Genomic DNA, 23,778 nt, shown 5'->3' with positions numbered 1-23,778 from the left:
TCTAGCATATGGCTCCAATAATTTCATAAAGGATCACAGTCAGTGTTTAAGGTTAATAAACCATTTCTATCCTGTGATTTTTGAACTGCTCCTGTTATTTCATCTCCCCCTTATTATTTTTTAAAAGTGTGTTGAAGGAGGACTTGAGCAGCATTTTCTGCAACTAGATGGTATTACATCAAGGCCTCATTAATGGCGGGGGGTGGGGGGGTCAGATGTCAAGGGAGATTAAAAAGTTCGCTGACTAGTAAGAAACACATTGAGGCAAACCTGAAGGATATCACCTTCTCACAGGGCATTAGGAAGGGAAGTGCTGTGTGCCTCAATTTCCATATCTACAAAATGGGGATGATGGTGGCTATCTTCTTTTTATAAAGTGCTTTGAGATGAGTGGGTGAAAACTGCTAGAAAAATAGCTACAAGTTGCTGCATGCTGTTGAATAAAGGCAAGGTGCAGGCTGTCACTATTCCTGAGATTTTAATGCAGCCATAGGAATAATAACTAACCCAGTGATCAGTTTCATCCAGGAAGAGAAAACAGTTATAAAGGCCATCACCACCCCACTGATTTACTTTCCCCACTGGCTGCTATGAGAACTGCTACCTGTGTACTCATTCAGCCACAAAAGCAAATAAAGATGACATTCCTTATGTTGTTCCCATGGTGGGAAAGGATATGTCCCACAAGACAGACACCACCTGCACTGGCCAGCCTCAGCACAATACAAAAAAATGTCATCAATTCCCAATTTAATGAACTCCAAACCTGAAAGTCAAATTTTAGCACAGGATTACGTTTAGTGAAGTGCAAGACTGAAGAGGAATGTCATCAGTTTTTTTTTTTGGTAGGTTATCATAATGAAAATATCAGTATCCCTATGTTATAAAAAATGAATTGAAATGACCATAATGAATAGCCTGTTTTTTCATCATACCAGCTTTTCACTAGGAGAAAAAACCTCTAAGTCTGTTGAGGGACCATATTTTACACTTGTAAAGGAATGGACTTTAATTCTTTCCCATATCCAATTACTGTATATGATCCTATGGTGACAACTATTGGATACTTTATTCTCTGAAGACTCACGTAAACAGCTGCAATACACAGTAAAAGCTGTTATCTGGCACTTTATCATCTGGAAAACTCTATTAACCGGCATTTCTGATCGCTCCCAATACAAATCTTCAATCTAGTAACCAGGACTAGTATACTGACCAGGAGGTTATGCAATTGCACATTCTGCACTCGACTTTTATGCAAAAGAGACAGAAGACAAGTAAGCAAACTGATATCAGGGATTTATTCAAAAAAGCAACTTCCACGGTGTGTCATTGGGTCATTACAGATTCAGCCCAATCTCCTACACCTTCTACAGCTACAATGATAATTTATGACGACGACCCTAAGGCACTGCAAGATCCTGAAGTGCCTTCTGAATCATCAAAGATTAAATTATGTTCAGTATAGTTTTAGTGTTAAGTGTATTTTTAGTGATCTGGGTGTACACCATGCACTGCCCATAGTGATATGTAGTGTCATAAGATAACCTACTGTATAGAAAGCTTTACCTATATACACTTAAGTGCTTCAAGAAACCAACTACTCTGCAGTGCAGTACTACTGCTGGATTTGTGAGTACCTGTATACTATTTTATACTTCATTAATTTTATTGTATTCTAATTCTTTGAAAATTGGTATTCCGTTGGTAAGCATAACTCTTAGTTAATTGGAATTTTTGATTAAACAGCACCCCCTATTCCCCGAACATGCAGGATAACAAAGCTTTTACTGTAAATCTGCTCTGAACTGCAAGTTTTGTTAAGCATTTAGTCTGGAATAAGAAAAGGAGAACTTGTGGCACCTTAGAGACTAACAAATTTATTTGAGCATAAGCTTTCATGAGCTACAGCTCACTTCATCAGATGCATTATATATATAGATAGATAGATATAGATATATATAAAATTACATATGTCTGGAATAGTGTTTCAATGCCAAGATATTTTTCTTCAAACCAGAATTCAACAATTTGAAGGAAAACAAAGCATACCGAAAGCTAAAAGATTTAGGAAACACTGCTGCTTAAAGCAGAACTGAAAGGTCAATAGAGGATTATAGATATGGGTGGGAAAGGGAAAGAAATATAGCAGAATGAACTCTCCCCTATTTCCCCTTCCTGTGCAAAACACACATATAAACTGAAAATCATTCAAAAGAAGTCAGAGGCCAGAATCTAAGCTATGATTGCAGTAATAACCACATCAGAATTAACACTGTGTGAGGTGCATGTAGAATACTAGGTATCCCTACGATAACAAAGCAAAACAATGTAAGACTATGCTTATTCTTGGTCATTTACTGGTTCATAGTTATGACAAATATACCAACCACCAACTGTGTTACCCTTATCTATTGTTTCCCGTATCTAATTTAGCCAGAATCCTTATTTCCTCAAGCAAATTAATTTAAAATATTGTCAACATCTTAATGCTACCTGGATTTTATTCAGTCATAGAATTAAGTTCTTTTAGGTGCTGACAAAGAGCGGATTTGATAGCCAAAGTTCCAGTTCATTAAACCTTGCAGCATCTCATTCTCAACTATAATTACATATGCTCAATGGTATTGCAACCCCAAATTATATCTAGAATCTACAGGAATAGTATCTGCTGAATAAAAAAACACCATGCTAACAATTAAAATATTAACCATTCTACACTTTCAGTGTTTGCTCTAGTTCATCTGCTACTTACAATACACCCAGCTTTATGAAAATCCCATTTTAAGTAAACAAAGTTACAGTCAAGTCAGACCATACTCAGAAACCAATATGCAAATATTTTCTCATAGCGCTCTATAATTAAGTGGGCTTCCCAACATCCCAGGAAAACCATCTTTTTGAGTCAGGTACTACTGCAATAGTAATTCTTTATTTATTGTTTAGAGGGATGCTGCAGGAAATAGCTGAAACAGGACTAGACACAAGAGTAGAATAGTTCATTCTGACTGATCTTTCTCACCACCCACTCTCAAAACACAGATGTTGAATCATCAGACTTGTAGACTTTTTTTTTTAAACCAAGATTTTCTTTACATTTACGCCTAATGGGGCTAATCTGAGTAAGCAAGCAAAATAAATCTTTACTCAGCTTATTTGTTCTTCCCTTTTCCCTAGAATGAAATAAGATACCTGTAGTTCAAATATGATGACTAGTGATGTTCACAATTAAATCTTGTTAAATTTGCCACACAAAATATTACTCACTTCACAGCAAAATCCTTTTCAAACTACGTGTCGTGTGTGTGTGTGGTTAAAAAATAAAAAAGCTCCTGATTAATTTATAGGCACACACTTTATTGAGCTATGCCACCTTCTATAATGATTGCTAATTCTGACTCAGGTATACACTTTTATGTTTATGTTTCTATTTGTAAAAGTGTCCCTATTAGTTTACATCCACACATACACTCTTAAAACACATTAATAAAGCAAATTAATTCAGTTTTACATCCATAGGCATTGCAGTTAGCTTTTTGGTACTTTACCAGCCTTTCCAACATGGTTTAAAAAAATTGTACAGTGGTAGTTTGTTTTTATTTCTGCCTAGTTTCTTTTCTCTTTAATTTCCTAAATTCCATACCTTGACTGAATTACTGTTGAAAAGGTATGCACAACAGGTTCAGTCAGTGAACAAAACTTTGTGTGAGAATCAATCAATCACCTCACAAAAGTCTTTTAAAATTAGCAAAAATGAGGACAGTAAGGCCCAGTAAGGAACTGGGAAGATAAACCTATAGTTTTGTTCTTAAAATTTGGTAGGGTATGTTTGTTATTGCCTGATTCTTTAAAAAATAAACCTAAATGATGCATAGTCATTTATAATATCTACTTAATTATAATTTATTTTTATTATCTGTATTGCAGTAACTCAGGCTCCAATCAAGAATCAGAGCTGCAGCTTGTTAGACACTGTACATACATGTTATAAAAGACAGTCCCTGTCCCAGAGAGCTCACAAATTAGTTAAGTGTTGACCCATATATCAGTTGCACAAATATTTCCAGATAGATTTTTTAATTACCTTTGACACATTACAAATATGAAATATTTCAATGTATGTAGGAGACTACAGAACCTAGGACTTTAGTAATGACATTCTTAACTATGTCACTGGTATGAATCCTAGCAACATCAGTATCTATCACCTAATGACTTTTTAGTGGTCAATCTGAAATTAGCTGGTGGTCTGAATCTGAAAATCACCTTTAATATCCTTGTCAATCTTAGAGCCCAAGAACTGAATGATCCTGCATTGTCACTCTCCGCATCGTGATTAAAGCAAATTAAGGGGATGTGGAAGTTTGCAAAGTTGTAAAGATTCCATTGTTTGAGGATTTTAATCTGTAGTGTTGCTATCTATTTTAGGATTTTCTAGGGCTGCCATCACGGTAGCATTTGAGTGCACATATAAATTAAATGTGCAGCGCAAGGTCCATAGTGAAATTAATGGAGTCTTCTGCTCTTCTCCCTTCCTCAGTAATAATAATCTCTGCATCAGAGAATGGTATATATCATTCCTGCTATGGTGAGAAAGCTTATTATCTAATACGAGGATTTTTCATATTGCCCTAAAGATGGGTAGACTTTTCATTAGTCTAACTGCTTCATTCCATGGCCAAATCACTCATACAAGTGTGCTTATCTATGACTCTTACATCCTTCATTAGAATCATTGTCCCAGAGAAACAACTGGCACGGGGGGAGAAGAGCTGATGGATTGCAGTGTAGTTACTGATGTTCACTGAGCCCTGACCCACTTGTAATTTTAAAGATCAGGCCCAAAGAACTTGAACTAGCAATGAAAGTGGACTGGGAGCCAAGAGCAACCTGCTCTGTCCTGCTCAAGAGGTGGATTGCTATAATATGCATAAACTAAAGCCATCACATGGCTTCCACCTTCAGCCTCACAAAGAAGTTGCAGTTCAACATTCATTTATCATCCCTAGGCTGGATAGTTGCCTCATAGTATCTAGCTACACATGCCTATTTCTGTTTCCCTCATTCAAACATTTCTTCCAGTTGTCTGTACACTAACACTGTTGTACCTTGCCTGAAAGTTCTTCAGGGAAAAGGTGGTCTTTCAACATAGGCCTGCACAGCACTGAGTACAACCAGACCTCTGGATGCTACAGTGATCATAAATGATAATGGAAACTGCTGGAAGTGGTCACATTTCCTAGCAAACTTGAGGTATTTGAAACTTGAAGTTATTTTTACCAGCAGTGTAACCTAATTGTCTAGGCTTAGCAATGGATCCATGAAAAGGGCCATGAAAGTTTGCACCACTTTGATCTGAAGGGGCACACTACTCCAGTGTCTATGCTAATTCTTCAAACCACTTCCCCCTTTCCAACTGATGTAACACGAGAAAGAAAGAAAAATTTAGTTTGAACCAACTGTTCTTTATTCATATGCTGATCTGGCACCGTCTATGAGCACTAGATTCACACATTTATTCTCTTAAAATCAAGTGCTTAGGAACAGACACCCCTCTTCACATATTTGTAAAGTAGCTAGAACATTTTGGGCATCATTGTAATACAAACAAAGCAAGGCAATAATATTAATAAATAAAATTGTGAGTACAAGGCAGGAGTTGTTTTACATATTTCTTATGCACTGAAGATCACAGCAGGTAACTGTAAGACTTATTTTCAGTTAAGACAACCTTTCCAAAAATGGATCTTTCCTGGTTCTTCATTGTGAGCTCTTTAAAGTTAGATTTGTGGTGGTTTTTTGCAAGTTAAACTCATGCTGTCACACCACGGGCTGACAATTATCTCCTGAATGGAACCACGAACCATGTCGTCCCTGTACACAATACTGATCGTAAGTATGTGGTTTTATTTTTCAAATTCATACATTATTAATTCTTGTCATTTTATAGATCTAAAATAAATAAATCAAGTGCCTACTTCTGTGGTTTATGCACTGCACAATTAAAAATACCATCAGAAACATATTAGGTCAAATGTTTTTAAAAATTAGATTCCAGATTTGCTACATTGCAAATTCAGCAAATGTTGTTTGGCAAGTGACACAACTGAGAGGTTAAAAATTTTTTTTACATATCACAAGCTGATGTTTCATTTTTAACAACAAGCGCAAGCAGTCTTCGTCCTTGTCTACACTTGGGTTTTTCACATCAGCATAAATGTACTGGTGCAAATCCGTTGTGTAGACACAATGCTCCGGTGTAACAAGTAACTTGCAATAGCTGTTTCTTTTTCTGTTACACTGTATTGTCTCCTCCTCATTAGCAGTCAATCATTCTTCTGTTATCTATCAAATTTAGGGCCCAATCCTACACATCCTTGCTGGTGAGGAAGCACTTAATACCTTGAGTTGTCCCATGGGCATTGTGTACTACACTTAGTAGTAAGGAATTGCAGAACTGGGTTCTTACATTTTAAAAATTATTCAGACCAGGACTATCTGGTTTAAAAAGTCTCACATGCCAGGAAAACCTGTGACACTATCAATATATACCAAAAAGCTGTATTAGTACAATGTTAAAGTTGCAATGTTAAATTTATGAAGTCAGAAAATGTACAAGTTAAGGTTCCTACAGCAACTTTAACTGGGTTGCATTGTACTTACGTATGGTCTCTAAAGACAGCAAAAGCAAAAAGCTTTGTGGTTTATCCTAAGCTTCCATTATTAAAGGTTATTTCATAGCTGCATAAGGAATAGAACATTTTACAAAAATATAACCAATTTTTGTACACTTTAAGTGATAAATAAAATGGAATTTAGATCTAAAAACACTGTCACAGGTAATGCTGTGTGTACAATCTTGTATTACAACTATAAAACATTAAATATGAAATTTAGAACATTTAATAAATTAACAATAAATCTTAAAATTGCAAGTACACAAGAATTCTCATCATTTTCATCTTTAGAGAAAATAATTTGTTTAATAAGTATTTGGCAAATATTAAAAACTGTCTTAAAATAAAGAAATCCTTCAGTTTAGTTATTATATGCACAAATGGGAGATTAAGTCCTGAATTCTGAAGTTGCTATAATTTACATATAAGACAACAACAGATACAGACAGATACTAGGGGAGTACAAGGAAACAATGAGCCAATGCTGCTCAGCATGACAGGCAGCGGTTTCAGAACACCAGCAGCCTAACATCAAGATTTGTGTAAACATCATGGCAAAGGAAAGTTTTAAGTAGGGATCTGAAGGAGGATAATGAAATAGCTTTGCAAATGTTTATGGAGAACTCCTCCCAAGCATGAGGGGCAACATGGGAGAAAGCATGAAAGTGCTTATTTGAAAATTTAACAAATGGAGACTGAAATCATTGGCAGACTGGAGGCGAGAGAGTCAACATTTTGATACTGAACAGGAGGTAGGGTGGGGTTAAGCCATGAAGAGCTGTGAAAGAAGACAAGCAGCTTTTCTTTGAGCAAATAAAAGAGAGGTGGGGTAGTTGAGGAACTCAAAAGAGGTGACATCGTTAAAGCAATGGGCTCAGAGAACAATCTCTGCAGCAGCATTCTGAATGGACATGAACAAGCAGGATTGCATTTGTCAAGGTCAGAGAAAAGGATGTTGCAGCAATTGATTTGAGAGCCTGAACAGGAATTCTGACTGTGTGGATGGCTAGGAATGGTCACAACTTAGAGAGGTTATGCAGAAAGAATCTGCAAGACTTAAACTATGTCTACATGACCACTTATGTCGGCAAAACTTATGTCACTCAGGGGTGTGAATAAACCTAAGTAGTAGTGTGCATAGGGCTGTGTTGGTGAGAGAGCTTCTCCTGTGGACATAGCTACCATCGCTTGTTAAGGTGGTTGTATTATGTTGATGGAAGAACTCTCTCCAGTCAGCACAGAGAGACTATACCAGCGATCTTACAGCTGTAAGATCACTAATATAGACATGGCCTTAGTCTGGATGTGACGACCTACAGAGACATCAGAGTTGAAGATGACATTCAGGCCCAGTGGTGTTGCCCACAATGATCAAAAGAGGAAGAGAGGGAAAGGTCAAGTGCTGTGTTTTAGCCACACTGAACACGAGCTGACAGCTAGACACCCAGGAAAAAATGTCAGAGTGGGGCCAAGATTTTAGTTTAGATAGAAGGAAACCGGTTTAGAGAAAAGAGGTAGATCAATGAGTCAACAAAGTAGAAATAGTTGTTGAATTTCTGTTTGCAGATGAGATTACTCAGAGACACAGAAGAGAAGGAGACCAAGGACTAAGTCCTTTGGAACCCCCTCAGAAAGTTGAAAGGGGGCATGCTGAAGAAGTGATTACAGAGGAAGAAGCAGAACTAGGAAAGGACACTCATGGATAAGATTGGACAAGATTGAGCATAGTTGGTGTCGAAGGCTGTTGAAAGGTCGAGAACGCAGACAGAGTACTGTTTCTAAGGTTGACTAGGAAGACTTTGGCATGAGCAGTTTCAGTGGAGTGCAGGGGATAGAAGCCAGACTGGAAAGGGTCTAGGATAGATTTGGAGGAGAGGAACTCCAGAAAGCAATTACAGACAGTGCATTCAATGAGCTTAGAGATAAAGCATTCACTGGAGAGGCACGTAAGGTCACAGGTGGGGTTTTTTGTTTGTTTTGCTTGTTGTTGTTTTTTTAAAAAAGATGGAACAGACTAAAGCATACTTGTATTGTGAGGGGGAAAAGCCAGAAGAGAGTGGAGGATGTGAATAGCAAATGAGAGGATGAGAGTGGGTGCAAGGGAGATCAGGACGTGGCATGGAGTCTCTGGGGCAAGTGGAGGGGTTAGAGGAGGACAGCAGATGAGAAACTTCTGCATCTGTGACAGTGGATAAGGAGAAGAGTTGTAAGGGGAAAAGGAAGGCAAGGCAAGAAGAAACTGATGAAGTGGATGATGGGGATGAGTCATGGCTGATCTTGTAATGAGAGTTAAAAGTGGAGTACAGTGATGCAAGGAGAGCAGCATAGTCAATGGCCCTTTAATGAGTGGGACAACTGGCAAGAGGTGCAGATCAAATGAAGAGTTGAGGGCGAGGAAATATGCAGCTAAGATGTCAGATGGGTCATGAACGTAGAAGCTGAATATGAGGAGATATGTGGGAGATTGTGGAAAGAGCCAAAAGTCAAAATGAGAGAGAAAGACTGCTGGGGAAGAGTTAGGTGAATGATAGTTGTCAGCAACTTGGAAGGGGAAGAGAGATGACAGTCAGATGCAGAGCTATTTGAACAAGGAGAAAGAATGGGAAGAGGGAAATGTTGGAAGCAGCCCAACACCCTCACCCCAGTCTGATCCAATGCGGAGAACATGAGATGAGAGGCCCATAAGAAAGGGCAGCTTCAGACGCAGCTTCAGCTAAAGGGATCCAGGTTTCTGTAAGAACTGTGAGCTGGAAGGAGTGAGATGTGAATACATTGTGATCTTAATAAAGATGAAGTGGTTCCAAAGTCAGCAAGAAAAGGGAAGAAGGGATGGGGGAAAAAAGGGATGGGTGTGAAGTTACGAATGGTGACATAAAAGGGGCAGAGGTGATGACAGAAGTGTGTGTAGGATGTGGAGAGAGTGGGCATGGAGGGAGGGCCAGAATTAGGATAAATGTCACCAGAAGTGAGGAGGATGTGGGACCTGGATTTCAGCTGGTGGGAAATGGGGGAGATTGGGATCAAGAGGGGAAGAAAAAGTAGCAGGCAGAGTTAGCTGAACTATAGAGAGGTGAGGGTAAATCAGGAAGGGATGAAGGAGCCAGTGAGGGAAAGGGAGGATTAAGTGAGAAGGAGAAGGATGTTTTAATGCAGAAAAGGCGTTTGATGACAGCCGAAGATGAGTGGCAGATGGACAAGATTACGAAGGTTTTCTCCTGGCCCTGAGGCCAAGTCCTTGCCATCTGGGAAGGGTCCTCTGCTCTGTGCAAAGCTTCCCAATGCAGAGTCGCAGATGATGCTAAGGGGGCCACTCTAGACTGTTCAATTACAGTCAGTGGGTTGCTCTATGTTGTTACTTTATAGATCTCAGATATTGACACATTTCTGAAAAAGACAGAAGATGCTGCCAGTGTCTTGGTGGAGTATGCCTTGATGTTTGGAAATAGAGGTTCACCAGCTAATTGACAGCAGGTGGACATACAGTGAATGATTCAGTTAGATAAGATGGCTTGGCTTTTCGGCAAGCCTGAATCAACCACAAAGAGGCAGGGAGACTGTCTGAAAGGTAATAAAGCAAGGCTCTGGAACCATCCAAAGTAAGTAGCTTCTTCTCTCCCATAGAGGGTAGTATCAGGAAGAAGACTGGCAGGTTGATTGAAGTGAAACTCTAAGATTACCTTAGGGATGAGTTTAAGGTGCAGTCTCAGAACCACTCTGTCCCTATGAAATGAGATATAAGGAGATCCAGACATAAGAGTTTAGAGCTCGCTGATCCTCCATGCTGAGTTAATAGCTCCCAGAAAGCACATCTTAAGGGCAAGGTGATGATGCAGCTATCTGATGATAGCTTGAACGGAGGTTCCATGAGTTTCAGGAGGATGGTGTTAAGATCTCATGCAGGAGTCAGGTCTCTAACACATGGGTATGTATGCAGGAGGTCCTTGAAGAATCTGGATATTGTTGGATGACTGAAGACTAAGTATGACTGCATCAAAGTGTGACATGTTGATATTGCTGCAAGGTGGATTTTGCGAGCACTAAGAGTCAATCCAGCCTATTTAAAGTGTGGCATGTAGTTAAAGTGTGGCATGTAGATTTCTGGTATTAACTGGAATTAATTTATGCTGGATTCCCCATAGTAGAACCATTTTCATTTGGAGGGGTAGATCTTTCTGGTAGACGATTTCCAGGCTTTCTATGAGGTTTTATTGAACCTGTCAAAAACAGTCTCTGCCAATAGAGCTCAACCAGCCTACTTCCAAGCTGCCAGGTGCAACAACTGCAGGGCTGGGTGCAATATTTGATAGTGGTTCTCAGATATCTGGCACATTAGATTGCTAGTCCAGTAGCAAGGATTAATACCTCTATCTACTTGATGGTGGCACCACATGCCTGAAGGATAACGAACGTCATATCTATACTTAAGAAAGGAAAAAAACAGATCCAGGCAATTACAAATTGGTTAATCTGATCTCAGTAGTATACACAAACTTAAAACAAATTGTGATAGAAAGAATATTAAATTCATGGCAGTAAACAGAAAAGATGTAATGCAACATGGATTTACCAAAGACAGATCATGCCAGGCTACCCTTATTTTCTTCTTTAAGGAAATAACTTTTTCTAGATAAGGGAAGTGTAGTAGTGCTAATATACTTGGACTTCAGTAAAGCAATTGACCTGGTAGCTCATGGGAAATTATTAATTGAATTGGGGGAGATCAGTACAAGAATTATAAGGTGGATAAGGAACTGGCTAAAGGAGAGAAGGCAATGAGATGTGCTGAAAGGTGATCTCTCAGACTGGAAGGAGGTCACTAGTGGAGTTACTCTTGGGACGAATCTTATTTAATATTTTTATTAATTACCTTGGCACAGAAAGTAGGAGCATACTAATGAAGTTTACTGATACAAACCTGGAAGGCAGCGTCAATACAGAGGAGGATTGGAACATTATACAATAAAATCTAATTTACCTTGAAGGCTGGAGTGACAGTAATGGGATGAAATTCAATAATATAAAGTACAAGGTCATGCACTCAGGGTCTAATAAGAATTTCTGCTAGAAGCTGCGGGGTCATAAGACAGACACAACAGAGGAGGAGAGAGACTTGGGTATGTGGGTCAATCACAGGATGACACTGAGCCATCCGTATGATGCAGCTGTGAAAAAGGCAAATGTGATGTTAGGACGCATCAGGTCCGGCATTTCTAGTGGAGACAGAGAAGTGTTAATGCCATTCTACAAGACACTGATAAAACCTCATTTGGAATACTGTGTACAATTCTGGTTCCCCAGGTTCCAGAAAGATTAATTCAGCCAGGAACCAGTGCAGAGAACAGCTACTAGGATGATTAAGGGAATGGAGGACACGAAAAACTTGGCTGGTTTAGTCTAGCAAAAAAGAAGAGAGGGGATATGACTCCTCTCTATAAATACATTAAAGGGGTTATACCAGGGATGGTGAAAAGTGACTGAAGCAAAAGGACAATGTTGGCACAAGAACAAATGGATATAAACTGGCCATGAACATATTCAGACTAGAAACTAGAAGGTGGTTTCTAACCATCAGGGGGTTGTATGAGTTGTGAAGGCAAACAAACTTAATTAGTTTTAAGAGCGAGCTAGACAAACGTATGAGTGTGTCTATATAACTGGGTTGCTTGTGATGGTAGAAGGTGGCCTCAGCTATTCTGGGGCTAACTTCCAGCTTACATCTTTTAGTAATAAAAGCTCTTGCTTCATGGTTTTAGATGGCCACCTGGAGGGGTCAGAAAGAGACACTTATTCTGGTTTTTGTTGTTTTAAAATCTCCTTCCTCTGAAGCATCAGTGATGGAAATGGGAGATGGGATAGGGCTCTGAGGTGGCAGCTAGAATTCTCTCTCTCTCAGGTAGCTGTTTCTTGCTCAGGGTCTCACTGGTCGCCATATGTGGAGGTGGACGGAACTTTCCCTCATGTCAAACTAGCAGTGACTTCCTGCTAGTTTGACACCTTCACCTTCCTCAGCACCATAAGGATGCAGGTCACTTGCCAAGATGATTGTGTGTGTGTGTGTGTGTGTGTGTCTCTCAGTCATCTCCCTGCCACTGCATGGGGCTTGGGCACTAATATACCTCTGTCCTTTCTATTCTCAGCCTGTGGCAGATTATTAGTCTAGTCTAGTCTCCTGTGGTCTAATTGTGGTTGCTGAGTTTAGTGTGCATGTGCTGGGGATCAGACTAGATGATTTGATGGTCCCTTCTGGCTTTAAACTGGCTCTATTTCATGTCTGGGCAGATGGGGGAAAAAACAGGAGATGGAACAAACACGTACAGGAATTCAGACACCCAAAATTTCCTCTGCCAGTAGGGAGCTATTAGGATCAAGACGGCTTTGTCCAGGCTGATTTTTGAGATCACCCTCAGGATCAGGAACACTGGGGTGGAGAGGAGGGAAGATCTGCAGACCACTGTAGCAGGAAGGTGTTCGGAAAAGAGTCTAAGCTAATACCCTCCCTGGAGTGGAAGTCTGGGCATTTGGCATTGCCCACTGCGATGAACAAATCTATTGGGGAGTTCCCCATTGGTGCAATATGATAGACGTCTGTACTGACCATTCATAGTTGGTTACTGCATGCCTGCTTAAGAAATCCACCAGACTGTAACCAGTTCCAGGAAAGTGTAGATCCAGAGGGGTTATCCAGTGACACCAGGTCCATAGCCTGATGACCTCCTGATAGAGGGGTTATGGCCGAGCACTATTAGTGCCTATCTTGTTTATATAATACACTGTTAATGCATTGTCTGTCAAAATCTGTGCTGCGCAAATTGAGAACCACAAACCAAATCTTAAGCTCGAAGACATGGAAAGATGGGAGGCAAGCATTACCACCTTGAACCTAAGATGGCGTAAGTACTTGCTAAGCCTTCTCAGCTCTAGGACAGGACAAAGACCCCCTTTTTCTTCTTCAGGATTAAGGAACTCCAGGAGTACAGGCCTCTTCCCCTGAATTCTGGTGCACCTCCTCCATGGCTTCCAATGCAAAGCAACAATGTCACCTCTGCTTTTTACAGGCTCTTGTGCAAAGGGTCCCTGATAGGAAAAGGAGGTGGATACGGGTTAAAAAGTAGAATTGGATGGGGTAGCCATGGGCAATGATCTCTAACATCCATCTGTCCAAGCTTACGGCAGGCCACACACATGGGGTAAGGTGGGTGCTGAAGTTCATGCTCTCTGGACAAGATGTGATGTGGCTCCTAACCATCCTGTCAAATTTGCTGAAATTCTGTAGAAGCACGATGCATTGCCAAGTAGGAGGAAGGCATGGTACTCAAGTTGCCTAGAATGACAGGTTGGCACCTGTTGTCTTGATGGGGGTTGAGGGTGATACAGCTTATGGTACAGGGATGGGATGTAAAACCCAGGTAGTGCAGGATGCCCTTTGAATCTCTGAAAGGGTGCAAAGCACTATCCATTCACTCACTAAATAGTTCCATATAAGTCCTGGATTGTGACCTGAACCTCTCTAGGGTTGCACAATGCTTTGAGCCAGGACTCTCTGCTCATCGTCATTGTTGCGACCATATATCTGCATGTGGTGTCGGCGGCATCTGCTGGAGCCCGTATGGCCATCTTGATCAGCAACTGGCCTTCCCTGAATATTTCTGATCTTCTCCCAGTTGTCACATGGGAGTTTTGAGAGAGAGGGGGTTGCTCTATCCCAGGTCAAAAAGTCATATCTGGACAGTAGGGCCTGGCAATTTGCCACTCAAAGTTGTGATGAGGCAGATTTTTCTCCATGATGCCGCGTCCCTGCTTGGCTTCATCTTCTCCATTCGTCTTTGACATCACCTATCTGCTAGACAGTGTGTTGGATGATGCTAGCTTGTTATCTCCTCTCAGTTTGAAGAGACCCCTATATGTTGCTCCAGAAGATGAAATTTCAATTGGGTGTCTCATAACTTACATGTTCTTGCAGAAAATAGTAGGCACACCAACACACGGGATTCTCCTTAACAAAAGGCATACCTATGGGTGTCTATCTTTCAATGGAAATCAGTCAATCATAAGACAAGCAAGGCTTGAATCCCACAGTTTTCAAATCTGTCATATAGAGGAGCCAGGTATAGGAGAGTGTGTGCAGGGGGGAATCTGTTCATCAATAGTCAGCAGAGATGGGTAAGTATTATTCATGGTGGTCATATGTAAGTGAATCAGAAGACTACTGAAGATTTTTTTGAAGAATTTAAGATAATTTAGCCCAAGTTAAAAACTAGTGGGTCAGACGCTCATCATGTTCTATCTTGCTGCCACAGGCAACAAGACAGAACTGAGGGAGGGTCAAAGCTGCTCCACTCTTTATGCTGACCTTGTAAGGTAGCACAAGGAGGCACAAGACACTTGCGCAGCTCTGACAGACTCTGCTATTCAAATTACTCCAAGCACTACAAAAAAGGATCTGAATGACAGCTCAAAAAAATAAAAGTTACATCTAGGTACTGGATGCCATTTATACATGTTAAAGTTTGGGGGCAGGGGATGGATTTAAAACAGAAGAAAGAATTCCTGAATAGTCAATAATTGCACACAAAAAGTCCCATCAAAGACTACTTCACCAAAATTAGTTATACAAAATTATGACCTTCCACAAAAGCCATAAACAAACTGTCATTTCATGGGATGAAAATAATGCATCTGTTACTCACGACTTTCATCAAGATACAACTGACAACTCTTCTCCTGAAGCTAATGAGAGACAGTCAGACTGTGGTACATGTAGATATATTATACTTCAAGAACTGGTATTCCCTCAGACAGAAACTTCCCACTACACATACACATTAATGGAGTCAATACACACACATAAAAATAGTTATTGCACTGCTATTACAATACCAGTGCTTTATATAAACATATTCTTGCTCCTTTCTCTCTGCTTCAGCAGGATATGAAAGCCAAATGAATAAGCCCTTTAAAATAAATGCTGTTTTGCACTTACAAGGAGCATTTTTCCTTCCTCACACAGTGGTTCAGCTAACAAGATATGTTCAAAACTCTCAATCTCAGCAACTGGAGGTGCAGAGCAGCAGCACTGAAACACAGGTAATTCCTGACTTTTTGATCCATGAATACCCAAATCTGCATTATCTAACACATTATCTGGCCTTTTACCCAAATTTTTTTACAGAAACTTAAAGTTGTTTTTTGTGAAGATTTTGTGTATCTCAAACCTTCAAAATTACTAGTTTTTACCTGTACTTGTTTGGTCACGTATCCCCACTGATGGCGTTGTCAGCCCAATCCCAGGGATAACATAGGAGATGTAAATGTCAAGTTCCACAACAATTCAAATCCTTGCCTACCTGATATGCCATTCTTGCTGGTGTTCAATAAAGCTACAGATGCTGCAGAAACTCTTTTATTAGTCACAGTCTGCCCTGGTTTCCTTGAGGTACATTCTTCACTATCACTGTCCTGTAAATTTAGTAGCCTTGGCTGGAAACACTGCAGTCGACATGATCGGATATTGCTTAATATTTCAGAAAGGGACAGTCTGTTTTCACAATGTTTATTGGAAGCATTGGTCCGTGAGAAATTAGAAGAAAAGTCTACAGTTTGGGAAGAGCTTGAAAAACTATTTAGCATTTCGGGGTCTATCTGTTTCAGGACAGGATCGTGTTCTGTAGATATTCGGTCCATTATAACCCTGATTTAAAAAGAAAAAAAAAAAAACACAATTTAATAGACATTAGTTATGTGATCTCTTTTTAAGAGATGGGAGGGTTAAAAGGGCCAAAAGAATCAAAGCAATGCCACTCTACCTTCCTCCCCTCCCAATTCGCCTTCTTGCAAATCCTATGCATCTTCTTGGAACCGTAAGGGTTGTGAGGCAATGCCTATACCTCAGCTTGTCAAATTCTGCCAATTCCGAATCCTCACATGAATAATTAGTTTGGTCCAAACGAGGCTGGAGAGGAGAAGAAAATTACATTTTGTACAAATTTATGGCATATGTTTGGGTCAAGAAAACTATGAATGTATAATACCATTTCTTAAAAGTATCTTACAACATTACCTATGACTGAAACATGGAGGAATGCTCTCAGTATAACTGAGTTCAAAAAAGAACTAGGTAAGTTCATGGAAGATAGGTCCATCAATTGCTATTAGCCAAGATGGTCAGGAATGCAAACCCATACTCGGGGCGACCTTAAACCTCTACCAGAAGCTGGGAATGGAAGACGGGGCTGGATCATTTCGTAATTGCCTTGTTCAGTACATTCCTCCTGAAGCTCTAGTATGGGTCACTGTCAGAGACAGGATACTGGGTAAGATAAACCATGGTCTGACCCACTTTGTCAACTCTTATGTTTTCAAACTAGCAAAAGTTTAGATCACAAAACTAAGGGGTCAGACAACTCTTTCTGCAGGGGAAAAAAGTATGCCTGTGCGACAAAGAGGTGGGAATTTTGTGGGTTTGGGGGGGAGGAGGGGAGTGCCACAACGGATCTCCTTTCTTGATTGTACCAGAAAAAAAAGTGCACTCAAAAATCATTCATTTTGCTGTTGGAAGAGCTGAGGAGGAGGAAGCTACAGCCAAACCTCTACAGCTGAGCAGATTTAATGACTAAATTAGTGGCCAACCAGGGATGGCATTTGCTGCCAGCACTCAGAAAATTCAGCAAAACTGAAGAACAAACGAGCCAGCTAGTCACTAGGGAACCGGAGCTGGATGTAAATGTACAAGCCAACAGCCTGATCAATCGTAAGTATCTGCAAAGTAGAAGAGCACTAGAGTAATAACATCTGATAACCCGTAGGAACCTGGAAATCACTAAGATACGCCTGAGGCTACAGAACCATGAGATGCACTCAAGAAAACCTATGGGAGAAAAAGAGGAACAAATACAGAGAGCTTCATGACCCACAGTGTCCAAAGAAGGAATCAAGTCACTTGGGAGACTGCGGAGATAACTGAAGTGGTTTTTTACCCACGAAAGCTTATGCCCAAATAAATATTAGTTTCTAAGGTGCCACCGGACTCCTTGTTGTTTCTGCGGATTCAGACTAACACGGCTACCCCCTGATACTTGAACACATCTGACCTGCTTAGTCGAGACCTAAGATCCTCCTGTAGACTTTTAGGGAGTACACATTCTACATTCTGGGTATTGTATAAAAACTTTTTTGTCCTCTTCACCAACCAACCTAGTTCATTACAGGGAAGTTAATGTAATTAAATATGATGTTTTTAAATTAAATAGTATGTCTTTTAAATACTTGTATTTTAAGATTAAGTTTACAAAAAGGATTTTGTGTCACTACCCAGCCTCTTATGTCTCAGTAGCGCAAGCAAAGAGATTGGATCACTGTGTAGGTATGGTGGCAGCTTGCCTATGGGGTCCTCTGCAGTAGACACTTCACCAATGTCTGAGCAGCTGTTTGGTGAGTGATCTCAATGCCTCTGGAGCTAAGAAGATATGGTACTACAGGATTAGTCTCAATCCTGTTCCGTTATATGCATTCAGGCTGATTTTGACAGTGTTAAGCATCTACAGCTACCACTGATTTCAAAAAGGAGTTTTAGGTGATCAACACTTATGACCAATGAACCTATAAGTGTCAGGTATACTTAGAGGACTAAAGATCTCCCCCACTGCCACAGTTTCAAAACCAAGACATCTGTTTCAAGCTCTGAGGATTGAGTCCAAATCACACTGGCCTCACATTTTCCCTCTGTGATGCAGCAGCCTGTGTACACAGAGCAGGAAGAAAAGTGCAAAAAATTTCAGAGTAAAGCTTACTTCTTAAGATTGACAAAAGCATACAGAGCTTATATAAAATAAATGCTTTCATATGTTAAGACTCAGGTTTTTCTTTTCTCGATATTTCAAAACAATAAAATAACAGAATTGTATTATCTTACTAATGTCCTTACTAAAATCCAGACTATCTAGAAAATCACAGAAGTATGCTTTGATAAAACATATGCTATACAAAACAAGTCAATTTCTGAAGGCAAAAAAGAATTTCAGGAGCTGAAAAATAAAATATATTTTAGCAGACGCTTCTTTAGTTTCTGTAGATGAGTATTTTAAATTCTAATCATGTCACTATTTTCGTCCTCTCCCGTCCCTACACCGCTGAGGTGGTATGGAAATACTTATGGTTGGACATTTTGCTAAACTGTTTCAAGTTTGAAGGCTGAAGCACCACCCGTGTCTGGGAGGTTATACTACACTTTCAAAGAATTTTGTACTCTTCTTATAGAATCTGGATGATCTCAAAGGATATTCACTTTCACTAAGTATTAATACATTTTGGTGTAATACGAGAATGCAAAACAGCATTTTTATAAACATATAAAAATGAATACATGTCTTTCTTGGGATGATAATTTTTCTGATGAATTTCACTTAATTTTTTTTAAGTAGTCCTCTTGCAGCTCATTTGCTGTGGGCCCCTCAAGGATGGGAAGAGAAAGACGGTCATTTAAGCTTGCCCAGTTACTGGATTATTCTGGGTGATCAAGAATTTGAAGCACAGTAATCTTCCTCTAAGTAAATTATCTCATGCCTGAACTGAGCCAATTTTCACATTGTTTATTCTAAACAGTTAAGAGATCTTTTACAAGAAGTTTATGATATTTCCATTTAGAATGCTACATCAAAGACCTTTCAAAGGTAGTCTAGTTATCTTCTGTATTTTAAAATTCAATTATTTCAAGCAAAAAAAAAGCATAATTAATGAAACTGCACATACAGATTTTAGATTAGTGTTCAAGACAGACCTCTGGTATAAAGGCAAAGTACTCTATTTTAAGTACTCACTGTAATCTATTTAAACAGCCTCTTGATATAAAAAATAAATCTCTATTAACCCCAAGTTCTTTAAAAAAAAAAAAAAAGAAGAGGAGTACTTGTGGCACCTTAGAGACCAACAAATTTATTTGGGCATAAGCTTTCGTGGGCTAAAACCCACTTCATCTGATGCATGCAGTGGAAGTTCTTTGACTCAAGAAGTATATTTATATAGCAGTTACTAAAAAGAATGTTGATATTTATTATAACTTCTGCATTAGATGACTTATGAGATGACTAAGTGACTTACACTTAGATGACTCTACATGGTTTCAGTTTAAATCTCTTTAGTTGTCCTAAATATTAACAGATCTAAACCGCCGTTTCTTGGGGTTTGTCTACACAAACATTTACTTGACATTTGAAACAGGTCTGGACCAAAGCACATTAACTATCAGTGCACATCAGTAGGGTCCATATGGACAGTTAGAACACAGCAAGCTACTGGAAGACAGATTCACATCCCACCTTGTTTGTGTAGACAAACACTTAATTAAATGTGCTATAATATGGCATATCCAGGTTTATGTGCCACCTCAGAACCCTTGATATTTGTGTCAGAACATTAAGGCTGAGGGGGAAAAGGAACTGGGAGAACTAGAAAGCAGTACGCCCTGTTTCTTAGCAGTGATGGTTGATTTGACTAGCTGGAAGTGCTCTAGATGATCTTGACGCACTCACTGAATCTACAGTAAGAAAAGAGAAAGAAAGATATGGAAGAAAGATAAGCCCAAAACGAAAGGTTATTGTGAAGATTTTTTTTGGATTGACCAAACAGCCTGTCTAATTCCTTGGCTCAGATAGAGACACTCCTCTTAATATTAGCATGCTGCCAGTACGTTATTAAAAAACAGCAACAAAAATTCTTACAGCATAATACTGGCATCCCGCTCTCCTTCTGAAAGCACAAGGTCCATCGGGATCATTTTCTTCTTCAGGTTCTGATACTGGTGAGGGTACCTAAAGCACAAGCAAATTCATTCTCTATAATCATACTATCCACAATTTAGAGATACTTCACGGCCTCTTTAAAGCCACCAATAATTAAATATAGGTCATAAGCAATTAACTATTTTTGATTGTATATTGAATAATGCTACTCTAAGTTTATGTAGTGCTTTGTATTCGGAGATTTTCAAATAGCTTACAAAAGATGGATTAAAAACAGGTAACTTTTTTGTGGGGGAGAGGGAAATGAAGCACAGAAAGGTAAAGTAACATCCCCAGGGTCATACAATAAATCAGTGGGAGAATCAGCAATAAAACCAAATGTCCTGACTCCCAGTCTTGTGCTTCATCCACTGAACCACAGCTGCCGAAACTGCCACCCAAGTTATCTATTTAAATGCTTAAAACTGAGAAAATCATACCAGAAATATCAGGAAAAAAATCTAGAACTGATGAGAAAGCATTTCCAACATAATTTATAATACGCTATTTTGGTAGCAGCATTTGTCAGAGAAACAGATGGTGGAAGAGGGTTCTCTAAAATACAGGTGTACAAACACCTACATAGAGTTCACAAAAATGAAGGGTATCTGAGATAAAAACTTGATGGCCACATAAGGAATTCTCATACTTGGCATTTATACAGCTTTTTTTCAGTGGATCTCAGAGCTCTTTAGAAAGTTGGGTAAGTATTATTAACCCATTTTACAACAGCGTCAGGAATATAACTAAGTCTATCTACCTCCCAGGCCCCTCCCTCCTCTAATTGCTAGGCCCCTCTATCTTTGTCAAAATAACAGAACCAATCTCAATTATTTTACATGATTATGCTATATAAGCATTTGTCTAAACCCAACTATTCACAATCTCTGATCAGGAGAACCATATACCCACTTTTGAGGTTAGATCACTTAAACTCAAGTCAATTTTGATTTTGCCCCCCCCCCCCCCAGCTAAAGTAACTACTTGTATTTTATTTTAGTTAAAAATTACCTGTGGGAATTCATCTTCATCTGAACTGTGGAAGTCATACTGTTTAATGTCACTCTTACTGATAACAGGCAATGTCTCAGTATTGGGCTGCTGAGGAGTTATTACACTCTCTATTTTAGGCTTCTTTGGATACTTCTTCTTTTGACGGACAACATCTGACACGTCTTCCTTTAGAGATGGGTGGTGAGGATGCTGTTTGTATAGAAGGGTTTTTTGGACAGGAGAAAGAAAACATAATATTCCTTAATTCATTAAAACTACTCTCCTCTTTTCCTGAAACATACATTTGGGAAGGCATTATTGTTTGCAATCTCAGAGTTAAACAAAAGGACCAATGAAATATCTTTTATAGTGAACAAATATCTTTTTTAGACTACAGAAGGGAGTTGTGGTTTTTTGGACCAATCAATTCAATATCCTGTAGCTGAAAATCCCATTCTGGTTATTTTCCAAAACTCAGGTTTCCTAAGCCACAAGACGTGCAATTCTCTTAAATGTTTTAAATTTGCTTGGGATATGGAACGAAGAACAATGATCTGGGTTTATTCCATTTATTTCTTATTTCATCACTTTTCATTTTGTTTAGACTCCAATGCTAATGGTTATTACTATTTCATCCTAGTAGCTTACTTCAGCAAGATTAATCTACAGTATAAAGCTTGATCAGAATTAAATCAAAAACTTTACTCAAGAATAAATACTCATCAGCAACAGTTAAACTTCAGAACTCTCAAGATACTTTAAAGGATGCTTATCTTCAATCTCTCCTTTTCTGTTATAAGAAAGACACAGTTTGGCTGCTGAGGAAACAACAAGTTTTTCTAAGAATTTAACTTGTCAGCACCAATGTTGGATTGTAGCTAATGCAAGCAATTGAACTCATTTTAATAACTGATAATACACAGTACAATGGATAGGTATTTAGAAATTTGGTCACCCTTTCTAGAATGCTCAGAAGAGGAGGGCTCCCCAGCTAGAAAGACAGAATCTTTAGCCAGGATCTTTGAATAATATAACCTGATCCTACGCAAGTAAGATATGTAATATATTTATGTTTTATTGTATCTTTGCCTTAATTAAAAAAAAACAAAACACACACAGAGTACAAGGCAAGTAAGTTCTTGCAACAGAATAAAGGTAACTGCCTGAAATTAACTTAACTAACCAGTAGGTGTCACTAGTGTTAAATAAAAACTGTAATTCATAGTCATAGCTATAAAATCGTATTCTGGAATGATTCTAGAAAGCAAAAGGGCAAACAACTTAGGAATATCTTATAATAAGTTCCTGCAATAGACTTTTGTCAATTCAATTTTTAAATGCTGTTTCATTACAATAAAACTGAAGTGTGCCCATGACCTATATACTTTTAAAAAAGCAGGATCTCTCTGACAGGCATTTCTTTAACAGAAAAAACAGTTAAATGGTGGCAGCAATCCACTCCCATTAGTCTCCTCTCCGCACTTAAAAAAACCCCTGAAAACAGATGTTGTATTCTACTATATTTTAAATGTGTAGATTCTGATGTCTGCCACTGCTTAAATTTTTTTCTTTTTGATGTGTCATTTCCTCTCAGAGCTCAGCAAAAGGAGAACCATCTGTCCAAATAACATTCAGTGCACAGTTCTGATTCTGCTTTGTCCCAAGTGGAAACAATAAAGCAAAAAGGAATTCCCATTTCCTTCCTCCGTTTTACCTCTTTTCTTTCCCCGGCTTTGACCAAGGCTCCTCATAGAGGCCAACCACAGTTTCAGAAATTCAGAGTTGCTCCTGTTACAATGATTGTTTTTTTGTTTTGTTTTTTTTAAATCAGGCACATAGGCAATAGAACTCCTCATTGTCTTCCCTGCTTTTTTATACTGATCTTTATACTTCACTGTATTTAATTCTGTGCTTCACAATCATTAACAATGATTTTGGACCAGAAGGACTTCTGGATTACCAGGAAATATTAACAGCCTCATCCTCTCCTGCATTACAATGGTGTGCTTCATGCAAGGACGGTCCCCAAGAGAACTGAGAATTGTATAGCTTGGTTAAGTGGGAAGAGGTAAAGACATAACCATATACAATTATTTGAAGGTTGTGAGCATCAAGAAGGGACAAATTATTTAGGAATTGTTTCACCTCTTGATGAGATCCATTAGGTTTTGGAACAGACTCCCAATGGTGGAAGTCCCATCACATAGTAAGTTTAAAACTAGACTAGACAAACCATTCAAAACCTACAGTACATACTATTGAGCATACTGACCTAATTGCCATTTCAATTTAAGTTCGAGTTATAGATGCTCAGCACCAATCAGCATTTGACACAA

At 39.1% G+C, this 23,778-nt stretch overlaps 1 protein-coding gene across 2 annotated transcripts in view; it reads right to left on the bottom strand.

Moving 5' to 3' along the window:
• The window catches only part of EPC2 (enhancer of polycomb homolog 2), an 85,117-nt gene that overhangs the window by 7,817 nt on the left and 53,522 nt on the right, over positions 1-23,778 (bottom strand). For both annotated transcript variants that reach the window (XM_084642983.1, XM_084642984.1), the window contains exons 7-10: positions 21,461-21,652; positions 20,390-20,479; positions 16,481-16,626; positions 16,022-16,365 (exon numbers count right to left, since the gene is read on the bottom strand). In XM_084642983.1, coding sequence (XP_084499109.1) covers positions 16,022-16,365; positions 16,481-16,626; positions 20,390-20,479; positions 21,461-21,652 — 772 coding nt within the window. The remainder of the gene's footprint in view (positions 1-16,021; positions 16,366-16,480; positions 16,627-20,389; positions 20,480-21,460; positions 21,653-23,778) is intronic.

Source organism: Lepidochelys olivacea (genome assembly GCF_965140295.1).
Source record: "Lepidochelys olivacea isolate rLepOli2 genome assembly, chromosome: 11".
Classification (NCBI taxonomy): Eukaryota; Metazoa; Chordata; order Testudines; family Cheloniidae; genus Lepidochelys; species Lepidochelys olivacea.
The sequence above is the reverse complement of the archived record's forward strand: the minus strand, read 5'-3'. Positions and strand labels throughout refer to the sequence as shown.